At 39.0% G+C, this 25540-nt stretch overlaps 1 protein-coding gene across 2 annotated transcripts in view; it reads right to left on the reverse strand.

Annotated features, from left to right (window-relative positions):
• Positions 1-314: 314 nt before the first annotated feature.
• Positions 315-25540, reverse strand: part of LOC132167794 (uncharacterized) — a 43189-nt gene continuing 17963 nt past the window's right edge. Inside the window, exons 19-51 of one of the 2 annotated variants that reach the window (XM_059578824.1) lie at positions 25234-25342; positions 24977-25123; positions 24707-24754; positions 24500-24628; positions 24171-24410; positions 23901-24041; positions 23706-23791; positions 23515-23620; positions 22857-22952; positions 22566-22718; positions 12531-12713; positions 12212-12432; positions 11990-12125; positions 11778-11903; positions 11461-11505; positions 11212-11289; positions 10892-11008; positions 10334-10460; positions 10160-10260; positions 9943-10080; positions 9777-9860; positions 5208-5354; positions 5019-5132; positions 4892-4921; positions 4652-4798; positions 4518-4579; positions 2973-3126; positions 2686-2877; positions 2494-2598; positions 2112-2243; positions 1466-1690; positions 894-995; positions 315-799 (exon numbers count right to left, since the gene is read on the reverse strand). In XM_059578824.1, the coding sequence (XP_059434807.1) occupies positions 650-799; positions 894-995; positions 1466-1690; positions 2112-2243; positions 2494-2598; positions 2686-2877; positions 2973-3126; positions 4518-4579; positions 4652-4798; positions 4892-4921; positions 5019-5132; positions 5208-5354; positions 9777-9860; positions 9943-10080; positions 10160-10260; positions 10334-10460; positions 10892-11008; positions 11212-11289; positions 11461-11505; positions 11778-11903; positions 11990-12125; positions 12212-12432; positions 12531-12713; positions 22566-22718; positions 22857-22952; positions 23515-23620; positions 23706-23791; positions 23901-24041; positions 24171-24410; positions 24500-24628; positions 24707-24754; positions 24977-25123; positions 25234-25342 (4171 nt within the window). In that variant the 3' untranslated portion in view covers positions 315-649. Of the gene's footprint in view, positions 800-893; positions 996-1465; positions 1694-2111; positions 2244-2493; positions 2599-2685; positions 2878-2972; positions 3127-4517; positions 4580-4651; positions 4799-4891; positions 4922-5018; positions 5133-5207; positions 5355-9776; positions 9861-9942; positions 10081-10159; positions 10261-10333; positions 10461-10891; positions 11009-11211; positions 11290-11460; positions 11506-11777; positions 11904-11989; positions 12126-12211; positions 12433-12530; positions 12714-22565; positions 22719-22856; positions 22953-23514; positions 23621-23705; positions 23792-23900; positions 24042-24170; positions 24411-24499; positions 24629-24706; positions 24755-24976; positions 25124-25233; positions 25343-25540 lie in introns of both variants that reach the window. The other variant, XM_059578823.1, reaches the window with a different exon arrangement.

A 25540-nucleotide genomic window follows, 5' to 3' on the forward strand; every position in this document is an offset into this window, starting at 1 on the left:
AGCCTAACTTGTTTAATTAAATTGGTCGAGTTATAGTTGATATATATAATTTTATACCTATATTTCGACACAATTCGAACCCAACATACGACATAAGGACCAACAATTTTTAACATGTCCCACGAACCCGACACAAACTCAATACAAAATTAGAAGGTTAAGATTAAAAAATTAGACACGTTTAATTAAATAGATCAAATTAGGTTCAACTTATATAGTTTTATTTACTCTTTGACAAGATCTGAACCCAATACACAAACATGAACTTGATGATGTAGTAATAAAAATCAACCATTGAATTAGCACTTGTGAGAAAAATAAAAAATCAAAGATTAATTTTCATTACTACGTCATCCGAATTGTATAACAATCTACTAAAAAGCATTAATCCTCTTTACCTTCCCTTCCCTTGGAAGTTTAACCAGACGGTTCTAACATGTAGCATTTACACATCTAGTGTTTCAGGCGATAAAGAAACAATTACATGACGCTATAACCAAAAGCTTGGAAGTTTGAAAGCAAAAATATTTACAACTATCCATTAAATACAATTGTAAGAATATTGAATACTACATACAATGGATTTAATTGCTTTAACTAGTTAAAGTACATAATTGTCCTGTCTTTGATAATCAAATGCTGCAAAGAATCAGTGGGTGTTGTCAGATACCCAACCAGGAACCATACTCTCATCCACAGATTTTGGCCCTCCGCAGGATCTTGAGACTGATTCAAATAGTTTTTCAATCTCGGGGGCACACCTTATGAAGGTTTGGTTCCAAAAGTTGTATCTAGGATTCTGAAAAAATTAAAAAAAAAAAATGACCAACTTAGAAGAAAAATTTTGGAATTAAAGTTGCAAAGGCATACAGTGCAATTAAAAATATCATCACCTTAATTAACTCGATGAAAGTAATGAGAAGGCCCCATGGATGAGGTCGGTTGACAATCAGGCGTTCCAACAGCACTCTTGTAATTTGCTCCTGGATTATTTCCTGCCCACGCCAAAGGAAATTAGAATTCAAGGCAAGCAGCTGAATATTCTATGTAATCTTTAAAACAATGCGAGTTAAATCATCGATTGCTAATACCAGTTAAAAGATGCTTTACAACAGAAATCTTGAAACCGAATAATTTAGAGATTTAACAATAGAATAACCTCACCATGACAACAAAAAATGAAAATTTTAAAGATGAATTTTTTTGCCAATTTAACAGATTTTGAATCATATTTTAGGCCTGAATACTTAAAAGGAGCAGTATATCAGTCCATCCATTTTGTTGAAGGGCATGCACTTGGTTTACATTGCTTGCTTGAAATCCAGAAATCCAAAAATCAAACAATCTTTCCTATTGCCTAAGCAGGAAGTTCTAAGCACAGATCGCCATCTTCAGCGTCAGTTACAAAATTAAAAACACGCAAGACAATACATTCAAGTGATATTGTAAATAGATCATTTTGTACCTGATTTGATTCGGCAAACAAGTAAAGAAGGATGAAGGAGAAGTAATGTGTATGGGTGTTTGGATAGCGCAATTGGTTAGCGACCGCATTAAGAAAGAGGTAGCGCCCTTCAGTGTCTAAGTCCGCTATTAGAGCCTGGAAGATATCCAAGGCGGCACCAACAAAGAACATAGCCAATGGAACAGTGTTGGTAGGGGACTGTGCATGAGGAGTTTTCGACTGCAGCTGCTGGATGGCCAGTAGAAAAACAACATGAAGATAAGCATCAAAACACAATTTCCTAGAGTCCTTTTAATTTCAAATTGATAAACATATTATCCTATATCCACAGGTCCCAAGTCTCTGGAGTAAAAAGACATGGCAAATTAATAGTTCTTAATTAGAAAATTAAATACTGTGGTTTCTTCGAAAGTTCTTTTAAAAAAAAAGATAAAGAGTGAAAAAAAAAAAAAGACGATAATAGCACTTAACGCATTGGTAACTGACCAATCAACATTAACAGGTAAAGAATGCATAAGTAATAACTAATAACCCAGTGGACAACTTCAAACATATAAAAAAACTGGGGAGCACAGTCTACTAACAATGAATGGTGGTCTTTGAGACCCTGAGTACACATGTATAAGTAGGGTAAAAATCAGAGTACCTGCATTCCAACATAAAGCACAAGGGCGTTGATCAAGGGTACATTGTAACGGGTACCAGCAGAGGCAGCATCACTTGGTGGAAGTAGTAGTTTCTGCTTCAGTTCAGTCACAAAAGATGCAGGCTGCCTAGTCTGTGGAATATACCCAAAAACAAAAAAATAACAAAAGAAAAAGGACAACAAGAATGTAACATTAGAAAGAATAAACTCCGGAGCGTGGTACTAGAATTAAAGGAAAGAAATGTCCAGAATATTATGAGGGAAAAGCACAGAAAAATATATGAGAAAAAAGAAAAGGCAAGTAAATGCCGCACCAAGTGAAACACAGTTTCCCCAAGCATATTTTCTGGTAACAAACAATGAAGGAGACAAAACCAGGTACCTTGAGATACTCATCTAAGTCAGCCTTAATCTGCTTTGCTTTAAGAGCTATTTCAACATCAGAGAGAATGCGTGGGGATTGCCTGATTTCTGCAAGTAAATCAATCTGCATATCAAAGAAAACCAGTTCCACTCAGGATTTTTTTCTCTTAAAGAAACGCTTTACAAGTATTACATTCGATCAATCAGGTACCTTTAAGTTGGGAGTAGATGGATCTGGCAGCCTCATATTACGGGGAAATGCACTAAGGATAATGTTTCGCATTTGTATGCAGCTCGGAGGAATCACATCACAGAAGGAAAAATGAAAATCACACAGGAACTCGGGGAAATCATGAAGCAGCACTAACAGCACCCTAAGCGTGCCTTTGTACAGAAAATGAACCTGTGAATATCAAAGAAAATAAAAAGAATGAAAGATAGTTATACTTTAAGTCATAGTGGCTGTAAGCAATGAAACCCAGTAACAAAGAGGCAAACCGGCACTCCGAGTTCAGCATTCCTCAAAAATGGCTCCATGAATTGGAACAAGTCTACCAGCAACCGCTGCACAAATGGCCATCCCTTCTGACCATTTACAGTGAGCATTTTTGGCATGAAACTCCTGTGACTCACCAACTCAAGCCATGCAAAGCTGAAGAAGCATTTCAACAAAGTTAGTGTTGCAGGTGCAAAATGGAAGACACATAAAATAACACAGGCAGGCCAAAATCATGATGTATAGAAACCACATTAAGCATATTAAATCCTCTCCAAATAAAATATGTTCCAAAGAAAAATGCCACCCATATAATAATGAATACCTACTTGCTGATTAGCATCAGCATGCCAAGGGCCTTTTTTAAACCCCTTGTAAACCTTCACAGCCAATTACCCAGAAATATAAAACTCGTAAGACACTATTTCTAAAAACTTCAGACCATTCTAAAATCTTTCATAATGGGTACAGACAACTCTATTGCATGATCAATTTTGTCCTCTATTAGCAGTGCCCATCAAGATTCCAAGTAGAACATTTCAAACCTAACAGCCACTTGACAGATTTCTTAAACAAAGACAAACTTGGTCATGGTCAAGTTGGAAAAAACCGATTGGATTTAATAAACCTATCAGCTTAAAATATCTAAAAGCTTTCTGATTTTCAGAATTAGCAGCAGAGAGGATCAGAAAAGCATATCGACTTCAAACCACCGCCAAAAATCCAACTTCTATTTCTGCCCACTAAGAAGCCTTTAATCTCATTCTGGCAATGCGTTTTACTGATGACCCTGGTCAAAACATCTACAAACAACGTAAAGAAGAATGATCAATTCAAGAAAGTTAACAGTTTCCAATCAAGTCCTGAACCAGCCCTTTGCTCCAAAATGAAAATCAACTAATCACCAACCTAACTTTTCAAAGAACTTTCTTCAATCCAAGCATTAACAAGTATCTTTAACCATGTATTTCTTATGCTTTAATAGAAGCTAATGAGTATCTACTGAGCTATAGATTCCTTGCTTTGGTATAACAGTAAGAAAAGTAGATTTGGTACTTCAATTGATAGTTCAATTTAATTGAACTACATGAGGAACTATAGAATAATGTTTTATAGAGCACCTATAATTTTAGTGCAAACCATCAGTCCCAACAATTTAATTACGGACTTTTCCAATTTATTCAATCTCTCAAACTATCCTAGTAAAAACTGCCCTTCATTTGTCCATCTAGAAAGGTTACTAAAGCAAAGAGGAGATCAACTGGACGTAACTTGTCTGACTAGTAAGCTTGCATATTAATATTCTATGCAGGATGCTTTAATCAACTTAAAACATACAATTCAACAGTTCTTCCTCACAAATCAGTCACGAAACTATTAATTACATCTCTAAAAAGAACCAACAAGTCAGCATTCAAACTAAAAGCAAACATCATTGACGATCATCCAAATTTAAATCTATCTGTACCAAAGCTCAGAGGTTCATAATGTTAATGTCAACATGTCCTACCATCAGACTGTTGACGGAACAAATTCAACATGCTAACCTGAATGTAGGAACTTTAAGGGGCTGCAAAGCATGAAATGCATTCGCAAACGCTGCCAAAATCTGCAAAATGCAGCACCACTTTAGTGTATCATGGAGCCAAGAGTGAAAAAAGCAAATGATAACTATCCAAACCTGAATGTTTGCACCATCAATAACAGGATCCAGGGAACTCAGGTCCAGCAGCCAGTTAATGAACAATCTAAAATATGGTCGCGGATTAAAGGATGTTTTCTTCTCCTCTGCATCCTTCTGGATGAATCTCACAGTCACAGCCAGAATCTGTCACATACCATTTATAAGATAGGAACCATCATTCTAGAATAATAAGGAAAAGGAGCAAAAACAAGTTTTTAGTTTGGACTACGGACTAACCTTAGACAAAAGAAAGAGTTTACTAGACCCCTGCTCCACAAAAAATCAAATAATGCAACATTACATAGATGTAAATTAGATTCCAAAGAAGAAAAGACCATACAGAATCTTTAAAACACATGATCACCTTCAGGATAGAAAACACCAGTTTTCCATAGATATCAACAGCAAGGAAGGACATATTCTGCACTTGTTGAGGTGATTGTACCTCAGAAGATAGACAATGTGCAACAGAAAGCTCCTGAGATGAATATTAAGGGTTCAGTGTGCATCTCAGAGAATTAGGTTGAAATATTGCTTTAAAAAGAAACCTCACAGTCAGGTGGCGGAAAAAGCGATCTGTCATATCATCTCCCTTCAGCAGTCCATTCTGATGCAACTGTAAGATATAATGTGTACAGGCTGCATCGTTTGCACCAGGCAGTTCACATATCCGGTACCATTCCGCAAACAGCCTAGAAACCTACAGCATATTAACACACATAAATGTTAAGACCACAACACTAATGCATATAAAATACTGATCATTATGTTTTTATTCTATTTAGTCACACCTCCATTAACACTATTATGAGCAATAATGTCCAATCATAATAAACTCAAAATAGAAACAGACAACAGAACAAAAGAATTAGGTACTTCCTGTTCTACACATACACAAGACACCAACAGCAAACACAGTATACCACTATATAAATAAGCTGACACAAAAAATCTTGAGAAAATTAGTACACAACATGATGAAGACATAGCATTTTTTTTTATTTGTATCTGTGAAACAAAGGCAATATTTTTAAAAACACAACAACAACAATAACAACAACAACAACAAAAGAAAGGAGCAGTGACATTGGAAAGATTTAAAGATATATGTTCAGGTAATTTGTCGTGGGCTTTAGGGCTGAAAGGTTAGGTTTAAGGGCTAGTGGTCATAGGACGTTGTCTTCAAGGTTTTACATAAAGAACTAGATGGGCTTAAAGGATGAAGAGGACTCCTCCTTGAAGCAAACACTAGCAGAGATTTTTTTGGCAGCAACAAGATCTGATATTTTTGAGGTTGTACTAAGGTTTTAATTGGTGGATTACAATATGGAAAAGCTCAGAGTTTAGCGGTTTATAAGATCTAGGAAAAGAGTTGAGGATTAAGATTAAAATATCACAAGAAAACAAAATCATCGAAGCAATGAACGGTACAGTCCTGCCTGATGTGGTGTATCTGGAATGTGAGAGGATGATAGTGGAATTAAAAGCTTTATTCTTCAATACCCTCTACCAAAGGGCGGCTGCCCTGGATTGCTTTCGTTTTTCTATCTGTCATGATTTTCTTAATCTTTTTTCTTCTTTTGGTTAGGTGTTTCTCTTGTATACTTTTTATCTACTTTGGTTGCACCACTTTTTAATGAAATTCATTTACTTACAATAAAAATAATAAAAGAAAAACAGTAATGTGAACAGTGACCAAGAAAGTACTCTAGGCACTAGGGTTGCAAAAGAACCGAGCCGTTCATAAACAGCTCAAACTCAACCCATATAAACATGACTTGAGTTTGACTCGAGCTTGAACAGAAATTTAGGCTTGTTCATTTAAGGAACTTGAATAAACTCAGAGCGACTTGTATAAGCTCTTTAAACTTTTATAACTTCATTTTTATCGTTTACTTTATAGTATTGTTTTTACTTTGTAGGGAGAACATAAAGTTAAAGAAGGGGAATTCTATTTTTATCATAATAGATATAGCTTAAATCTTTGTAATTGTAAGTGTTGATATAGATATTTGTATGTGTACGTGTGTGTACTGCAAAACATACATATAGACTTGAGATTCGATTATTTAATATTTTAGAAAAGATAATAAGATATAATATAAATAGCCTATTTCATGAAAAAATATTATAGATGGTTTATATAATACAAGGTTAGTGAAGTTTATTTTTTTAAAGTACATAAAAAAATAAAAATCAATTTATCTAATTAACTTGTATAAAATCTTAACAACAATTAAATAACTAATGATGAACAAGGATCTAGGAAAAAATATAAACAAAGAAATTAATAAGTTAATTGATCAGCTCGTCAATAAGCTCGAATTCGTTCAAAAAATGAATAAACCAAAGTTAAATAGATTATCTAACTCGGTAATAAACTCAAGCTCAACTTATATTCGAGACAAAATTAAACGAAACAAGTTTAAACATTCAATATCGGCTTGACTAAAGCTCTACTAGGCACATAAACCTTCAATAAACCCAAATACTCGATTTTATTATTCAACTCTGAAAATTTTGAGTACAATGAGAATTTACAATTCTAGATGTTTTTTTATGAATAACACCATAAAAAAAGGCAAAGCCATCGTACACGAATAGATTCTAGATCTTAACATTTAATAGGACAAAAACTCCTACTTCAACTAATAAACAAACTCCCAATTGGACTGGACTAAAGCCTACACATAAAAACCCATAAACTATGCAAGACTGATCACTTATTAAATTAAAATCCAAGGTCCACGACTATGCCCTACAACCAACAATTACAAGACTAATGAAAACACCCTTAACTTTCAATAAACCAAATTGAAAGAGAATAAAATGGTATGACATAATTAACTTTTTTCTTTGATATGTAAGGTGTGACCTAATTAACTACCAAAGACACTTCTTGAACCAAAGAGACCTCTTGCTTAGTCTTAGGCTTCCAAAGAAAATGTTTTGTCTCTAGCAACACAATTGTTGTGCCATCAAGCAGTGTCTCAAGACAATTCCAATTCAACTAAACCATAATCACAATGAAATTTAGATCAGCTACGAATCCTTATCAACTAATCAGCGTCGTCAGAAACATATATTCTTTTATGCTATTCTATTATATCAAAAATCACATCTTCGTCACCTCACTAATTGACATATCCTTTTTCACTAATTTTATCCATACTATTTTAGGCCTTCCTTAACCTCTTTCAATCCCTCACCTCAAATTAATCGCACTTTCTCACCAATACACTAATAATCTTTGTTGCAAACGAGACCAACTTAAGCAACTGCCTCACTTTTTTACCCAGTAGGAGTCACCCTTATCTTTGCATGAATGACTTTGCAACCTTATCTTTCCTAATCTTCTCACCCATCCATCTTTTTTTTTTTTGATAAGTAATAATAAGTTTTATTAAAAGCGTAAGGCGCCCCAACGTACACTAGAAGTATACAAGTGGCAACACCTAACTAGAAAAAGAAAAGAGAAAGCCGAAGCTCACCCACAAAAGAACCCCAACACATCCACCCAAAAACCCTCAAAAACAAAAACCCAAAGAAGCCCAAAACCCTCAAAACAAACATGAATCGTTACATCCCAATAGTCTTGCCCTTCCTTCTCCGAGGAGACGCGCTAGCAATGCCATAATTAATAGAGCTTTCTAAATTTAACAGCTCTCTCTTGCCCTTAGCCCTAGGTTGCGCGACCTTTATTTCCCGAAGGAAATTCTCTATCACCTCATTCAGCAACACCAACTTCTGATCATCTTCATCGCCATCCAGCCCCTGATTAGGAAGATCGGGGGATAGCTTCCCATTGCGTGCTACCTGATTTGCCCGACAAAAATCCTCCTCCATGACCTTCAAGCTCGCCATATGCGGATCATCGTCCTTTACACCTGCCCTCATCCACTCAATCAGCCACTTTTGGGGTTTGGTCAAACCATTTTCACCAGTTATGGTGTCAGAAGTGCCTTTGATCCTAGGCTGTGCAACCTCCACTTCCGGAACAAAATTCCCTTTCTCCATCGGACTTATGCCCCTCATCGGATTAGTGTCCTTAGGAACAAGCTTCACTTGAGCATTGTAAGCAGCAAACCCAGCGAACCCAGCGATTGGGTCGGCATGATATTGTACCAGCGGAGCACTAAGGGATTCCACCGTCTCAAGAAGAGAATCATTCACCCGGCTTCCTCGTTCTTTCTTAGCTCTCCGATAGTAGCTTGACATCTGCTTGTTAGGAACTATGGGAGTGCCATTATCCGATAACCCAGAAATTGAGTGTAATCTATCTCCCAATGCTAGCGCCTCTAACGAATGGGCAGCCACGGGTACCAAAGAAAAGGAATGTGAAGGGACAGAGGTATCCGCTAAATGTACCTGTTCAATGCCGGTAGTCATCAGAAACTCCAATGCCGACAAGGAATTCGAACCGGGATCCAAAGCAGAAGCTGGTTCCGATCTAGATCCTGAACCAACCAGGGTCGACGAGGACACCTCCTTCACCTTAGACAGAGGAGGAGTCACAGATCTCGACCCAAAAAACCCCTGCCGAAGCATCTTAATAGTCACATTTCAGCTACTCAATTTATGTACTTGTTACTTTTTAACATCCTAATATTTTATACCATCCCGCCAACCCTATTTTTAATTTCACTAAACTTACACTTCCTATACTCGGTTTTAATCCTACTCCACCTAAAATCTCTAGTTTCTAAAGCACCCCTTCAAACTTCCAACTTCAAGTTGAAATCTCACTTTAGTCTCATCTTTAACATGATATCAAACAATATCTGATGAAAACAATAATTCACTCAATGCAGACACCGGCGGATCGCTTTGACATAAAGTTCTCATATGCATGAAAAGGTGTGGGCAAGTTTCAAGTTTTAAGTCATTATCTTCAGTCGACTTGAATAGAAAGGAACCAAAACACAGTAACAAGCCAAGAAAAAAAATAAGCATATAAATTTTTTTAAAAAATACAACATATCAAGGTCATGACAGATGCACCCAATATATCCTTCTCAATTTTCATTCATCCTAAATCAGCAGCTCTGGTCAAATACATATAATCCCTAAAAACTTTACCTGGGTTAAACCAAGGTATATGAAGAATTTAAAATCATGATACCTGCTCGCCAAAACCAGCAGGATCTGGTCCTACAGACTCCACACTGTTATAGTCTTCCCTACTTGCTGTAGAGTGCCCAGGAGGCTGTTTCAGCAGAAAGAAATATTTTTGGATCAGAACAAATTATCAAATTCAAACAATAGTAGACTATGACATCTCCATTGACCTTTTTGTCTTTCAATTGTCTGGCTTTATCCTCCTTTCCAACATTAACACCAGATAGAGCAGCCACACTAGCAGCAGGATTCTTCACAACCTCAACTAGTTGTTGTAATGACTCAGGAGATCCAGGCTTTGCAGCAACCTAAATATTAGAATTAGTAAGAAACGGTATTTAGAAATCATGGAATGCACTCTCTCACACAAAGTGCACAAAGGCAAACCTTTGCTAAAGCATCAACAAGATTGTGAAGTTCAGATATAACTCTAGATTCTTCAATGACCAAAGTTTGCAGAAGGGAAATTGCAAACTCGGTTGCAGCCTCTGCAAATTCATGCAATTAGTCAGTCAACTGTAGTACAATATAAACTATGCAAATGAAGTTCCTTGAACATACTATTCCTGCCTCCATCAATAAGTTTTGCCATGTGAACATTGTACTCTGCAAGGTTTAGCAATTCACTGCGAATAAGACCAACAGTTATATCTTTGTTGAACTTCCGCTCCTCATCTGAGTAAATAACCTGTAAAAATAATGTGCAAACTCATATAATGATGAAGAAATGGAACAGACAAAGCATGAAGAGAAACAGAATTATCAACAGCAGAAACATTATATAGTATATCAAGTAAAGGTCTCCCTCTAATAACCTGAAGGTGATATAACTCAAGTCTATGAAAGCACAAAGCAAAAATAATGCTAATAAATACCCTATGAGATTTGAGAATATTTGGAAAATTCTCGGAGATCCACATACAGAGAAAAGATGAATACAAAAAACATAGGATTCATAATACAAAGATCAGCATAGAAAGTTTATCTAAAATTAAGATATAACCTAAGGTAGACCAAGGGTGTAAAAGGTAAAGAAACCATCACATAGCATGGGACAAAAGAGCTTCCAAACCATATCGTGCATCTTGAGAAACAGGAAAAAGGAGCAATAGGGCATACCCAGCTAGTGAGCTCCTTAACAACAAGCTTGCAAACATCACGAATAGCAGTCAGAATTGCAAGATGAGTACCAACATGAATAATGTTTGACCCATTCTCATATAAACCTTTGAAAACCTGTATCAAAAATACAGAATGAAAATCAAATCATAGAAAAGTTTAGGCTAAGAAATTCCCAAAGGTATATGGTTACTTCCGCAGCTATTTAAAGCAGTTGATTGGACACCAACATAAAATTGTGCAGCAAACAAGATAGCTCGAGCATAACACATTAAACAAAAAGTATAACCCAAAATATTATCTTATAAAAGGAAGTACACCTTTTGTGCAACAGCCAAGGCAGCTTCATCACGACTAATGCATCTGAGTATGATTTCAGGAACTTCAGCAATGACTCCCTGAACACAAATATACCCCGAAAGAATGCATTTTAATGTGAATATATGTCCCAATAAAAAGTAATTAAAATTTCAGACTAAGAACATGTTCAAGAAATAGGATAAAGCACAAGTGATTCCACAAAAAAGTTATCACAGATAATGAATGTAAGGCAGTAGTACAGATAATACCTGGATGTCCGCTTCTTTACCATCATTATTTAGCAAAGCTTCCAACTGAAACAATTACAAACAGGTTAAAGTATTTCTGAAGTAACAATAACAGAACTGAAAGGAACTAACAAAAAAAACAAACATGGAACCACTAGCCCTGAAAGCAAATGGTCTCCATGCAACAGGCCACAATCAGCGCCATATTTGTCCAAAACATAAACATAAGTTGCAGACAGTATACTATAATGATGTAAATGGTATACAAGAAAGAGAGGGGGAAAGGACACTGAAGGGAGAAGATACAAGAAGGACAAGCAACAAAGGTCATTTCCAACCTTCTGTGCAACAATCTGGTATTTATCCAATGCATCCCTAGTGGTGAGCGAAGGCTCGGATATGCTATTTCCAAGGCGCTCAGTGGCAACTGGTGAAGGTAATAGCTGTGAAGAAGCTCCAGATTCCTTGCAACAAATTAGAAGCACATGTTAATAACAAAGACTAAGACCTCAACACCATAAAAAGCATCAACAAAATAACAAATTCTAACCTTTGCAACATCAGAGGAATCCAATGAATGCAACTCAGAGGCTGAAGAAGTTGGAGGAAACGAACCAGTGGCAGAATCATTCTCAGAACTAAGCTGGGCAACACCATCAGCCACTCCAATGTGAATTGAGGAAGCACTGGATACTCACAAGCACTCCAATCATATTAGCAAATAAAATTTAGAAAATAGAAGTAATAAATATACATAAAATAGATAAAGCACCTAAGATGCATAGCTGAATTAGATTCCATTGACTCATCTTGCGACCGAGAGACTGCTTCAAATCCTGTGCTTCCTGAGGTAGATGAGTAGCCAGGATTTAATTGTCCAGATGCGGAGCCATATGCACCAGTCAGACTCGTACCGCCAGATGAAGCAGGACCAGAAGGCATAGCATGTGAACTCTGGCTAGATTGATTTTGCCAGGGAAGCCGAACAAAGTCCTAAAACAGAAAGGGAATACCAAAAAATGTCATATTTTAAGCACCAAGTTTCTTAAACACCATATCATACCTCATGCAAAAAGTCAGCAGGTACCTACCTCATAAACTCGCTGTTGAGAAAGGGACAAGTGACCAGGTTTAGGACGGAGGGCCTCTGGTACAACACCCATAGAACCTTGTGTATACATGTTTCCATCAAAAAATGTGGGGCCAACACCCTCTCTATGCTTCCTTCTCAAAGCAAGTTGTTGAGCTATTTCCCCATCAATGGTTTGTATCGCCTACAAGAAGCAATGTACCACGAATTAAAATTTATATTGCCACAAAATACAAAAACTAATGAAAAAAGTTCATAACCAGTTCTTTTGTCCACAATCATAATTGAATAGATAAACAAGTGAGAGGCGATAGAGGGAAGAAAGTATGGTCTTTTTAGGATATGCCCTAAAAGGTTTAAATTGAATTATTGGTTTGAATATTATAAGCACTTGCATGATGCAGCAAAAGAAAAAACTAAGTCACAGGTTTGTTGCTTTCACCTATGGCGATCTTGAGTTCTATCAAGTGGGACCCACATGCCAACACCAATGAAACAAGGCTTACCCACTTCAAAGATCGGGTAACATTCTCCTGATCTTGTTGACTCTAAAGTTCTCTAGGAGTTTCTAAGACTCTTAGGAGCATATTATTCGACTTTAGAAAGTCTATAGAAAAGCTAGGCAACTCTCTCATCCACTCCCGCCTGTGTTGGTGCGTGGGTGGCGCGTGAGAGCTGATTGGTGCTACTTTTAGGCTGTGTCATGGCTGGTTCGAGAAGGTGGTCGGTGGAGTCCAAGGAGTTTAAGGTGTTGATTAAGGTAGGAGCGTCAGGGGTGAGGATTTTTGAGAGGAGTAAAAGGATCAATAGGTCCATTTTCATGAAGAAGGATGAGCTAGCTTGGATGGTGCGAATAGTGGAGGATTTGGTAGCAGTGGATAACTCAGAAGTCTTTTGGGATCAATCCAGAGCTGGGTATCCTAGAATAATCGCTCAGAAATGCGCTAATAGGCGTGGATGTTTTCTGACGGTGGAGGAATTTCATGATAGAAGGTGTGGCTTAATCATCATTCCAGAAGGACGTTGTGGGATAGGGTGGGAACGATTCGTCGAGGAAATGCGAGTGGCAAACTCTTCTCTCCATGAGCATCGAGTGTTCAGGGAAGATAAGAGAGATAAGGAGGTTAAGGAACGGAGGAGTTATGCGGAGACATTGAGGCTATCATTGAAGCCAACCGAAGAGTGTTGCAATTCCTTCCAAGAACCGTTTGTCAAGGTGCAAAGGTGCCCGAAAGGTGCCTCTAGTTATATGGAACAGCAGACCCATGAGTATGGCAAGAAAGCATTGGTTCCGACGACGACCCATGCATCGGTGAGGGCTCACGGTGGTTCTAACGAAGATTTTTTGTCCGGCGAGGTCTGTCCAAGCACCTGTAGAGGATGGTATACAAGTTTGAAGGATGGAGGTCGCACGGGGGTTTCGTTTAGAGCTCCGGCGAGTAGTCTCCAAACGCCGGCGATGTCGCATGCTTCAATGGCAGTTTCTGAACACATGACGGGAAGGGGGGGTAAGGGGCACCATGCTGGGCAGACCTACTCTGAGGTAAGTCTCGAGCTCCTCAAAGTCAGGGAGTCGTTGAGACGTCTGAAATGGGAGTGTGACGTGGGGCTGATAAAGATAGACATGGTGATCAAGCAAATGGAGGTTAGTGGGCTTGGGCAGGGAGATAAGGAATCAGCTTGTCAGAGGAAATCAGTACCGAATGGGAAGGAGAAGTTTGGGCTGGAAGGAAAAGTCACAAAGCCCAATAGATAGCTGAAGGTGAAGAAGAGAGCGGTTTTTAAGCCTAAAGGAGTGTTGGGCTCAGGCGTGGGCTTTAATAGCCCAGGGCATGCTGGACCAATAGGAGCAAAATATTCAGAAGAGGTGGCTCCGACGGAGGAGACTGAGAAAGTTTCGAATGGCTTGCGACCATACATGGCTAGGTCGGCAAGCCCATCGTTTGTGGCCACAAGGGTCTTATCTGTGGGAGGGGGGGTTGGGTCAGCGGCAAGAGGAGCACCCAAGGTGGTTATCAGCACACCTACATGGGGCTTTGATGGGTCTCTGGCCAGAGAGAAGCCCAACAACAAGCATCCTCTAAGTTCGGCGATCGAGGCACAGCCCACCGGCAAGGGCAAAGCTCTGTTGACTTATAGGAGGAGGAAGTTTGGGCCGCAGAGGTGGGACGCTGCACTGGTGGGTTCGTTAGAAGCTTCTTCTTCGGCTTGTGGGCAGGTGAAAGGGATTCTCGGGTCGAAGCCGGAATCTACTCAGAGGGTGCCGGAGATGCAATCTTTGCCGGAGAATCCTCAGAGTTCACCGGAGTGCCGAATGGAGACTGGCGATGCTAGTGAGGGTTCGCCGGAGTGCCCTGTGGAGACCGGCGATGCTGGTGAGGACATGGGCTCCGCCACAGATCAGGTTATGTTGGAGTTTTCCTCTCGTTGGAATTATGGGATGGCTGTAGGGGGCTGTTCGCAGAAGGTCTGTCGGGGGGAGGCAATGAGTCTAGTTCAGTCGCTTCATGTTGGACAGGAAGGAGTTGAACGTTTGCCGTCGATGGAGCTCATTGGGTCTGGGTCAGGTATGGACGAGAACAGCATCTCAGCAACAATTGGGTTGGAGGATTTAGGGCCAGAGAAGATTTCTTCCAGCTAGGTAGTTGAAAGTTGCCTCAATTTTTGTCCTAAAATTGGTGTATCTGATAAGGGGAAGAAGGAGGAGTTGGCGGCTTTGTTCAATTCTATTGAAGCTTCCAGGATGCAGTTTGATTCTGATTTGGGAGGCATTTCTGCCTATGTTCCTGCTCCCAAAGGATTTAAGGAGCTTAAGGAGTCCGATTGTGCTCGTTTTTTTGACAAGGGCCAGACGATATTTGTGCAAGGTAGGGATCGAATTGGTGGATCATGAAGCTTAACATCGTAGCATAGAATGTGAGAGGGTTGAATGCCCTCAAAAAAAGGTTGCGTATTAGGGGTTTCTTAAAAGAGTGGAAAGCAGATATAGTGTGTTTGATTGAGACTAAGATGGAGGCTATTTCCCGTGAGGTGGTCCATAGTCTTTGGGGTGGTCAACATGTGGGGTGGAAGTATAAAGGTTCTAATGGTTTGTCGGGGGGGATGTTACTGATATGGGATAGGAGGGTGGTGGAGTGTAAGGAGGAGTGTGTGGGGCATTTCACCCTGGCGTGCTCTTTTAAAAATGTGGAGGACAACTGGGTATGGGCGTTTGGGGGGGTGTATGGTCCGAATGAGGATGTGGAGAGGAGGGCCCTTTGGGAAGAGCTGGCTGGTTTGATGAATGTGTAGGAGGTCCCTTGGTGTTTTGGTGAGGATTTTAATATTGTCTGGTTCCCTAGTGAGCGCTCTAGTGTTTCTTATTACTCTTCTGGCATGATGGATTTCTCAGACTTCATTTCAGAAAACAATTTGGTGGACATTCCGATGATGGGGGGACAATTTACTTGGTCTAATAATCAAGAAAATGAGATTTGGTCTAGAATTGACCGGTTCTTGCTATCCTCGGATTGGGAAGATCACTACCCAACAGTGTCACAAAGAAGACTTCAACGCCTGTTCTCCGATCATTTCCCTATATTACTGGACTGTGGGGCTCTTTGCGGAGGTAATAAGTACTTTAAATTTGAAAACATGTGGCTTAAAGCCGAAGGTTTTGTTGACAAGGTTAGTTCTTGGTAGGGGTCTTATTCGTTTGAGGGTTTACCTAGTTTTGTGTTAGCTAATAAATTGAAATTCCTCAAATTGGATTTGAAAAAGTGGAATGAGGAGGTGTTTGGTGATATTGGGAAGAAAAAGAAGGAGTTGATGGGAGGTATTCAGGAGCTGGATGAGTTGGCAGAGTCGAGAGGTTAAGATCGGGAGGAAAAGATTCGAAAGGCAGATATGTTGAAAGTTTTGGAGTATACCTTATTGTGTGAAGAAATTCATTGGCGCCAGAAATCGAGAGCTTAGTGGCTCAAGGAGGGGGACCGAAATACTCGTTTTTTTCACAAGATGGCTAATTCTCATCGCAGGTACAATCGTATGGAAGTGCTTCGTATTAATGGCGTCTTATCCGATGATCCAGTTGAGGTAAAAGATCACATTGTGCAGTATTATCAAAGCTTATACTCGGAACAAAGCTCATGGCGGCCTAGAATGGATAACCAGCCTTTTTTGTCTATTGATGAGGAGGATAATAGGTGGTTAGAAAGAGATTTTGAGGAAAAGGAGGTATGGGAGGTGGTAAAAGACATGGATGGTGATAAGGCACCAAGTCCAGATGGCTTCTCCATGGCTTTTTTTCAAGCTTGTTGGGATGTAATTAAACATGATGTTATGGCGGTTTTTGATGAGTTCCATCGTAGACGTCTATTGGTGAAAAGCTTTAATGCAACTTTTATTTCCTTGATACCAAAAAAGGCGGATGCGGTGGAGATGAAGGACTTTCGGCCCATTAGCTTGGTGGGAGGGGTGTACAAAATTGTTTCTAAGGTTCTTGCCAATAGGATGAGAACTGTTTTGGGTAAGGTCATATCCTACTCTCAAAATGCTTTGATCGGTAGTCGTCAAATCCTAGATTCGGTTCTTATTGCAAACGAATGTGTGGATAGCCGCATGAAATCAGGGGTGCCAGGTGTTCTTTGTAAATTGGACCTGGAAAAGGCTTATGACCATGTAAATGGGGACTTTGTTTTGTATGTGCTGCATAGGTGCGGTTTTGGTGAGAGGTTGAGGGCTTAGATAGAGTGGTGTATTACGTCGGTAAGATTTTCCATTCTTGTGAATGGTTCTCCGGAAGGTTTCTTTAACAGTTCGAGGGGAATTCGGCAAGGGGATCCTCTCTCTCCGTTACTTTTTGAGCTTGTTATGGAGGCCTAGAGTAAGATGGTGAATGCGACGGTTGACCAAGGCCTTTTGACTGGTTTCTTGGTGGGAGATAGGGTCTTCTCAGAGTTGGTGGTTTCTCACTCTTTATTTGCTGATGATGCTCTGATTTTTTGTGAAGCTTCTCTCGAGCAAATCCGGTATGTGCATCTCATTCTCTTATGTTTTGAAGTTGTTTCGAGTTTGAGAGTTAATCTTGGAAAGTCAAAAATTGTGGCTATTGGAGAGGTGGAGAACATTGGGGTTTTAGCTAATATCCTTGGGTGTAGTGTTGCCGATTTGCCTATGAAGTATTTGGGTCGCCCTCTTGGGGCGCCGTATAAGGATACGGTTATGTGGAATGATGTGATCGAAAAGATGGAGCGTCAAATGGCAGGTTGGAAGAGAATGTACCTCTCTAAAGGAGGCCGTTTAACTCTCATTAAGAGTACGTTGACTAATATCCCGACTTACTTTTTGTCTCTGTTTCCGATTCCTATGTGTAGCTAAAAGGCTTGAGAAAGTCCAAAGAGATTTCTTGTGGGGAGGGATGGGAGATGAGCCTAAGTTGCATCTTGTAAATTGGAACCCAGTCTGTCGTCCCTTGCACTACGATGGTCTTGGCATTCGAAAGTTGCATCAGTTTAATCAAGCTCTCTTGGGGAAATGACTTTGGAGATATGCGAATGAGAGTGAGGCTCTTTGGTGCAAGGTTATCAAAGCTAAGTATGAAGACCAGGAAGGTAGGTGGTGCATGAAGGAGGTTTCGGGTTCTCATTGTATGGGCTTATGGAAGCATATTCGACAAGGTTGGAACTTCTTTGCCAAAGGTATTTGGTTTGAGGTGGGGGTGGGCTCGAAAGTTCGTTTCTGGTATGATATTTGGTGTGGGGAAAATTCTTTGAAGCATGCCTTCCCATCCTTGTTCAGTATCGCTAGACACAAAGAAGCATGGGTGAAGGATAACTTTACTTGGAGGAATTGGGGTTGTTGAGTGGAATGTCATTTTTGTGCGGCCCGTCCAGGATTGGGAGATGGATTTGGTTTCTCCTTTCTTTGATCGGTTGTACTCTTGCAAGATCTCCATAGGTACTGTGGATCGTATTCGCTGGTCCTCGTCTAAGAAAGGCAAGTTCGAGGTTAAGTCGCTCTTCAAGGCCTTGTCCAAATTTGACCATGAGGTGTTTCCTTGGAAGAGCATTTGGCGTACAAAGGTGCCTTTGCGAGTGACTTTTTTCGGGTGGACCGCGGCTCTAGGCAAAATTTTGACTCACGATAATCTGCGTAAAAGAAACCTTATGGTGGTGGAGTGGTGTTGTATGTGCAAGACCAAAGAGTCAGTAGATCATCTTCTTCTCCACTGTGAGATCGCAAGTGCTATTTGGCATACTATTTTTAGTCGGTTTGGGTTGCATTAGGTCATGCCTTGCAGGGTGAGGGACTTGTTCGATTACTGGTGGTCGGGAGGATGTGCTCGAAGTGTGGTAGTGTGGAAGATGATCCCTGTGTCTTATGTGGTGTATATGGATTGAAAGAAATGCTAGATGTTTTGAAAACTCCACTAGGACTATAGAGGAACTAACTCATCTTTTCTTCTTTACTCTTTACTCTTGGATAGCCGCTTGGCTAGCTCCTTTAGTGATTAGTTTCTCTGACTTCTTATTTCATTTCTCTCCCTCTTAGGAGCTCTCTTTTATACTTCCCATGTATGTGAGTTGCGCCCCTCTGCGCTTTTGATATATAACATTATTACTTATCCAAAAAAAACTTAGTCCACCAGGCGTTACTAAGTACCTTATGAGTTAGGTGTCCTAATCCTAGCAGGGTACAGAAAAGTCGAGTCTTTCTAGACGTGCTTGATTGACAAGGGATTAATCGACAACGGAAGATCACCGCATACAAGCATCATGCTTCCCACATGAACTTGTGGGACTTCCTAATAGATACAAAATCATTCAAACAAACCCAAGAACTATAACATCGAATACTTTCCTAATTCTGCTTAATGATGCAAAATCGTATTATATCTTTAACTCCTATAGCAGTGCACTCATGAACAAAGAAGTCTATTTTTTAAAGAAAACGAATCACTCAATTAAAAACATAGCCAAGTGCATGAATTTTTTTCGCATAATGGCCAACCAAATAGAAGAAAAAACTCAATTGAATCTTTGTAAGTTGATAGTACAGTTTCTACCAACCAGGTTAAGATCACCGAGCACACTGTGCACTTTTATAATAATTTGTATTCGGAGCAGTTCATTTGGTGGCCTAATTTGGATGCCCTTTCTTTTGGCTCTATTGATGCAGTTGAGGCCAATTGGCCGGAGAAAGCGTTTGAGGAAGGGGAGGTTTTCGGGGTAGCGAAAGCAATGAAAGGTGATAAAGCCTTGGGCCTTGACAATTACTCTATGGCATTCTTCTAAGCATGTTGAGTTGTTTAACAGAAGACATCATGAACATCTTTCATGACTTCCATGCTAAAAGCAAGTTTGAAAGCAGCCTAAATGTTATGTTCATTGTTCTCATTCCGAAGATTTCAAGGCTGTTGATCTAAAGGATTTTCGTCCAATTGGTCTAGTGAGTTGCATCTAAAAATTATTGCCAAAGTTCTAGCTAACAAGCTGAAAATGGTTTTGGAGAAGATTTTTTCCAAGTCTTAGACGCTATCATCCCAGGAAGGCAGATTCTAGACCCCGTTCTCATTGCTTATGAATGTGTTGATAGCATAATCAGATTAAGAGAGTTAGGCACGATTTGCAGATTAAGGGAGTCAGGCGCGATTTGCAAATTGGATTTTGACAAAGTACATGATCACGAAAAATTGGGATTTTCTGATGTATATGCTGAGGAGCGGCTTTGGGGAGAAATTGTGCACTTGAATAGCTCATTGTATTTCTTTGGTGCGTTTTTCTGCATTGGTGAACAGCACTCCACCTGTTTTTTTAATAGTTTTTTTTTAAATTTAAAAAAAAAAAAAACAAAACAAAACAAAAAACAAAAAACAAAAAACAAAACTATTAAACCTTTGCCTCAGTTGTTGTTTGTCATTGTGATGGAGGATTTGGGCAAAGATGATTTCTCCTGAAGTGTTTGGGAAGGGGGGGTTGTTATCTAGGTTTTCTGTAGGGGCTGGAAATGTTGGTGGGATCACCATCTCTCATCTTCTGTTTGCAGATAACACTCTAATTTTCTATGAGGCGGACCTAGACAACCTCCGTAATTTGTGTTGCTTGTTCTTATGTTTTGAAGTTGTCTCAAGCTTTAAGATCAATTTAGCCAAGTCGGAATTGGTTCTTGTAGGTGTCAATAATGTAGAAGGTTTGGCTAGGATATTGGGATGCAAGGTCTCTTCTTTGCCTATGAAGTACCTAGATTTCCTTCGGGTGCTTCTTTAAAAGCCAAATCTATTTGGGATGTCATAATTGAGAAGGTTAAGCGACCATGATCAAGAGCACTTTATCCAATTTTCCTACCTACTTCCTAGCAGATTATCTTTAGTTCTCTAATGGCTCTACTCAATGGAACGTTAACTTTGTTAGAGTGGCGCATGGTTGGGAGTTCGAATCCTTTTCCTCGTTTTTCGATCAGTTGTATTCCATCCAATTGAAACAGGACAGCGTAGACAAGCATGGTTGGGAGTTCGAATCATTTTCCTCATTTTTCAATCATTTGTATTCCATCAAATTGAAGCAAGACACCCCTCCAAGAGAGGGTTGTTTGATGTAAGATTGTTCTACCCCATTTTAGCACTCCCTTCCCTCGGTGGTGTATTTTGCGAAGTAAGGCCCTTGTAAGAGTGAGGATTGTTCTACCCCATTTTCTTCATTTTTCAATCATTTGTATTCCATCAAATTGAAGCAAGACATCCCTCCAAGAGAGGGTTGTTTGATGTAAGATTGTTCTACCCCATGTTAGCACTCCCTTCCCTTGGTGGTGTATTTTGCAAAGTAAGACCCTTGTAAGAGTGCTTTATTTGCTTGGTCGGCTGCTTTAGGTAAGATCCTCACTTTGGAAAAATTCAGAAAGCAATCTCAATGTGGTAGATTGGTGTTGTATGTGTAAGACGAGAGGGAAAACCGTTGACCACCTCCAACTCCATTGCAAGATAGCCAATATGGATCTCAAGTTTCCGTTTATTCGGTTTAATGTGCACCATGCCCCGTCGAGGGCAATTTGGTAATCTTCAAAGTGAAGCTATTTGGAAGATGATTCCGCTCTATATGATGTGGACATAGCAGTTTGGTAGTCCTCAAAGTGAAGTTATTTGGAAGATGATTCCACTCTGTATGAAGTGGTGTATTTGTACAGAAAGAAATGACCGGAGCGTGAAGACGTTAGTAGAGCTAAAGGCCTTCTTTTTCTATACCCTTTTCCAATGGATGGTTGCCTATAACTGTTTTCATATTCCTAGTTTTCATGACTTGTTTGACCTTTTTTTCTTTTTCTGGTTCGGTGTTTCTCTTGTATGTTTCCTGTGTACTTGAGCGCACCCTTTGATTTTTAAACAAATCATTGACTTATCAAAAAAATAAAAACTTTAAGATGCACAGGAACTTGGAATAACTTCAAATCAATCTTTATAGGCTTTTCAAATTCTAACAAGCTATCAAATTCATAACATAAAACGTAATTACATACCCATGAATTCCACTAGAGAAAAACTTTCAAATGCACAAGATCTTTGAATAGCTTCAAATCATTCTTTATAGGATATTTAAATACCCAAAATGTCCAAAGCAACTTTTACTTTGCCAATTTTTTCAACCTTGGTGAGCAGCAATTTTTCAGGTCCCTTTTTCTCTTTCACTTAATTGACTTCAATCTACACATTCCAATTTACTGAAATCATTCTGTTCTAATATACAAGACGTAGCCAAATATTTTCATGGATATCATCAAGTTAGTGTTTTCATACCAAACAGCTATTAGAAATGTTCAACATCATCAAAAGAGTAATGTCCATGACAATTTTGGTGATAAAACTTCTATTCCAAAATATTATTTTATATTTTCTAGTTGACACGATAAAAAGATTTGGTGCTTTTTGTAACGCCATCAATAGTAAAACACCTTGAGTAGAAAGTGTGTAGAAAAATGCTTTAGTACATGAAGATGAAATTTCCACCCACCTCAAAGTAAAATACAAATGAGCATGAGCATAAAAGATATAAGCATTGCAGCTAACCTTATCCGTGGCAGCCTGTTCAATGACTGCACAACCGAGATCAAGGTTGTCATTTGTAACAAGTTGTACTGCTTGTTCTAGAAGTTCACTCGCAATATTCAGACCCTGAAGTGAATTCCTCAGCTGACTTGATATTGACCCACGTAAGGGTTCCTAGCAGAAACCACAAACAAAAGTTAACAACAGAAAATAAAAGCATACAATCTAAAAGATATGACCATTGAATCACAAAGATATTCTTTAAAACCAAACGGGATAAATAAATTCCCAAATTTAAGTGTGAGACATTACTTTGCACGTTACATGAGCAAGACTTCCAGCCAGACTTGCAACCATCAAGTGTGCTGCATTAAATATGCGTGTTTCATCCAATTCCATGGCATAATCCTGCCATTGTATTTGAAAAAGTAAGTGGAAAAAGATACAACCGTAGCAACTAGAAAGCTTTACGGACAAGAGCTTCTTATGATTCCAGATAGTTCTATTGCTCTGCCATTGCAAGGTGAAAAAGGCTTATGCAAGAGTTTTAACACTTCAAGAAAAAGGGATCATTCTACAAAAAGATAAGGCCGGCTCTAATTTATGGAACAATATGCTGAGCAGTCAGGATACTGCATGCAAAACAGAAAAAGCAAAGTTGAAACACAAAAACAGAATGGATAAGTGGGACAAAATGACTCAAAAAAAATACGAATACGGCGGAGAAGTCAAAGGTGGCAACAATTAAGGAAGATGTGGGGACATCGTCAAAGATGAGTATTTGAATAGAAGAACAATTAATGCATCATTTATATGTAGAGATTATTTTCAAGTCGAGGTGCTTAAAGGAAAAGATGACGATGACACATGGCAGTGAGAACAGAGACAAGATTGATTAGAGTACGGACCTGCCAATAGCCAAAAAGGAAATGGATACACAGAATTAGTATCACGTAAAGATTTAACAAACCTTTAAAACAAGCTCCTTTGTTGTTTGGGTTGCTATAGATACACTGCGCTGAACAATACCAGATACTATCTCTTTAATAGCTCTGTCCATCGCAATTGGAACCACTCTGTAATGTATGAATGAGATGAGCTTGTCATAGAAGTAATAAGCACTTTTCTCAACAAGCAGTAAAAGAATTTTCAGCTTCAAACCTCTGAAAATGCAGGTGTAAGCCCAAAGCACTGAGCTTCTGGTTGATAATAACATGAGTTCCAATGTTAGGTATTGGTGCAGGAAGCTACAAACAACAGAAGAACCAGATACTTAGTTAAAACTAGATGTCCTACCTTATTAAAATAAACATAATTTTCTTCTTACTAAACGCAAGGAAGAAAATGCAACCATACCTGAGTTAGAGAAAACGGCGACTGGGATGGAGTGGCTTGCAAGAGTCCTTGCGCAGAAGGGAGCTGATCAGCCAATCCTAAAGCTGACAGCTTTTCATCCTCCATCAATGTACCAGAAGGAAGATGAAGAGAAGCAGCATACTGAAAAACCAAATTCATGAAAACTCGAGGATACAGACCACCAAACTAATTCGAACTAAGCTATACAGAGAACATACGAAAAAGAAGGGAGGGTCATAACCGATCTCAAAAATCTCAAACCAAACAAACCTGAGATAACAAATGTGTGTGGCCTCCAGAATTAGGTGTACTAGCAACCTCAAGCGGTAGCTCAACTTGGTTCACTGGTGGTACCATTCCGGATTTAATTTCAGCAACCAACTGTGGTTGGGATGCTCCAACATCTTTGTTAGAAAAATCAGGATTCCCTTCAACTTCCCTTTTGCGATCCTTGAGAAGAGAAGTCGGTGTAACATCCTTCATATCAACACTCAGGTTCTTGAATAGGACCTGAAATGGCAAGAGGTAGAAATATAAATAGCTAAAAGAGCCAACATTATATTAGGCAGGCTTCAACAATGAAATAATTGTACGTCTACCTCAATATCAAACTTGAGGTTCATTTTCAAGTTTGGCATTGAATAAATCTCAGCAAGTAACCCAAGAATGCCCATGGTCCAAGGATTGGGAGGTTGATATGCTAGACTGTTTTGGCATGGTTCCAAAACCTGCAGCAAGAAGTGTGTGGTTAAGATCACAGCACCTAAATTCAGAGCAGAAGTTAGCAATTATCAGCATAACCATACCTTGGAAGTAAATGGTATTACTGCAATCATCAATCCCTTCTCATATGCCTGTCCCACCAACCCAAGATGAACAAAAAAAGTCAAATATCAAATCATAAAATATGTAGCATATGATTCTCAAGAGCACCTGAAAGTTTTTTTTTCATAAGCAATCAAAATTTATTAAAATGCGAGAGGATGTAACCTAACCAGAAAAACTTGAAAGATAACAAAAGAAAATCTAATCCGGCATAACCATAATCAAGAAGACAACATTAATCAAATTATCACCTCTATAATCAAAGATTTAGGATCAATTTCACGAGCCCGTAAGACTTGATTCCTTCCAATTGTTAACTTCCCAAGCCAACTACCCAAGTTTTTTAGCAATGAACGCTCTTCGGAACTTGACTTTATAAGCTCTGATCCTAGGAGAACCTGAAAAAACAAATTTAAAAAAAAAAATTAAAATAAAATAAATAGATCCCAATCGTTATTACACTGGTAGCTACATCCAAATGCATAAACAAATTAGTTATAAGACAAACCTTGCAGTTCTCATATGTGGCTTGAACAATTTCTTTATTCAAAGCCTTTGCAGTAACCTTGTCCAAAAACTTCAAATACAAGTCATGAAAATTCGGCTCAATGCTTGCTCTGTCAAGGAATAGGTAGAATGTGATATGTGATAAGAAATCATATGAACATGACAAAAAGGCAACTGCAAGGTGTGTGTACCTAACTATGTGTATATACCTATATATATCTGTGTGTGTGAATTCACAGGTCATTGAAAATCCAGCTAAATGCTTTACCATTAAATAGTTGGGAGACATTTATAAAGGACTGGACAAT

Source organism: Corylus avellana, chromosome ca1 (genome assembly GCF_901000735.1).
Source record: "Corylus avellana chromosome ca1, CavTom2PMs-1.0".
Lineage (NCBI taxonomy): Eukaryota > Viridiplantae > Streptophyta > Magnoliopsida > Fagales > Betulaceae > Corylus > Corylus avellana.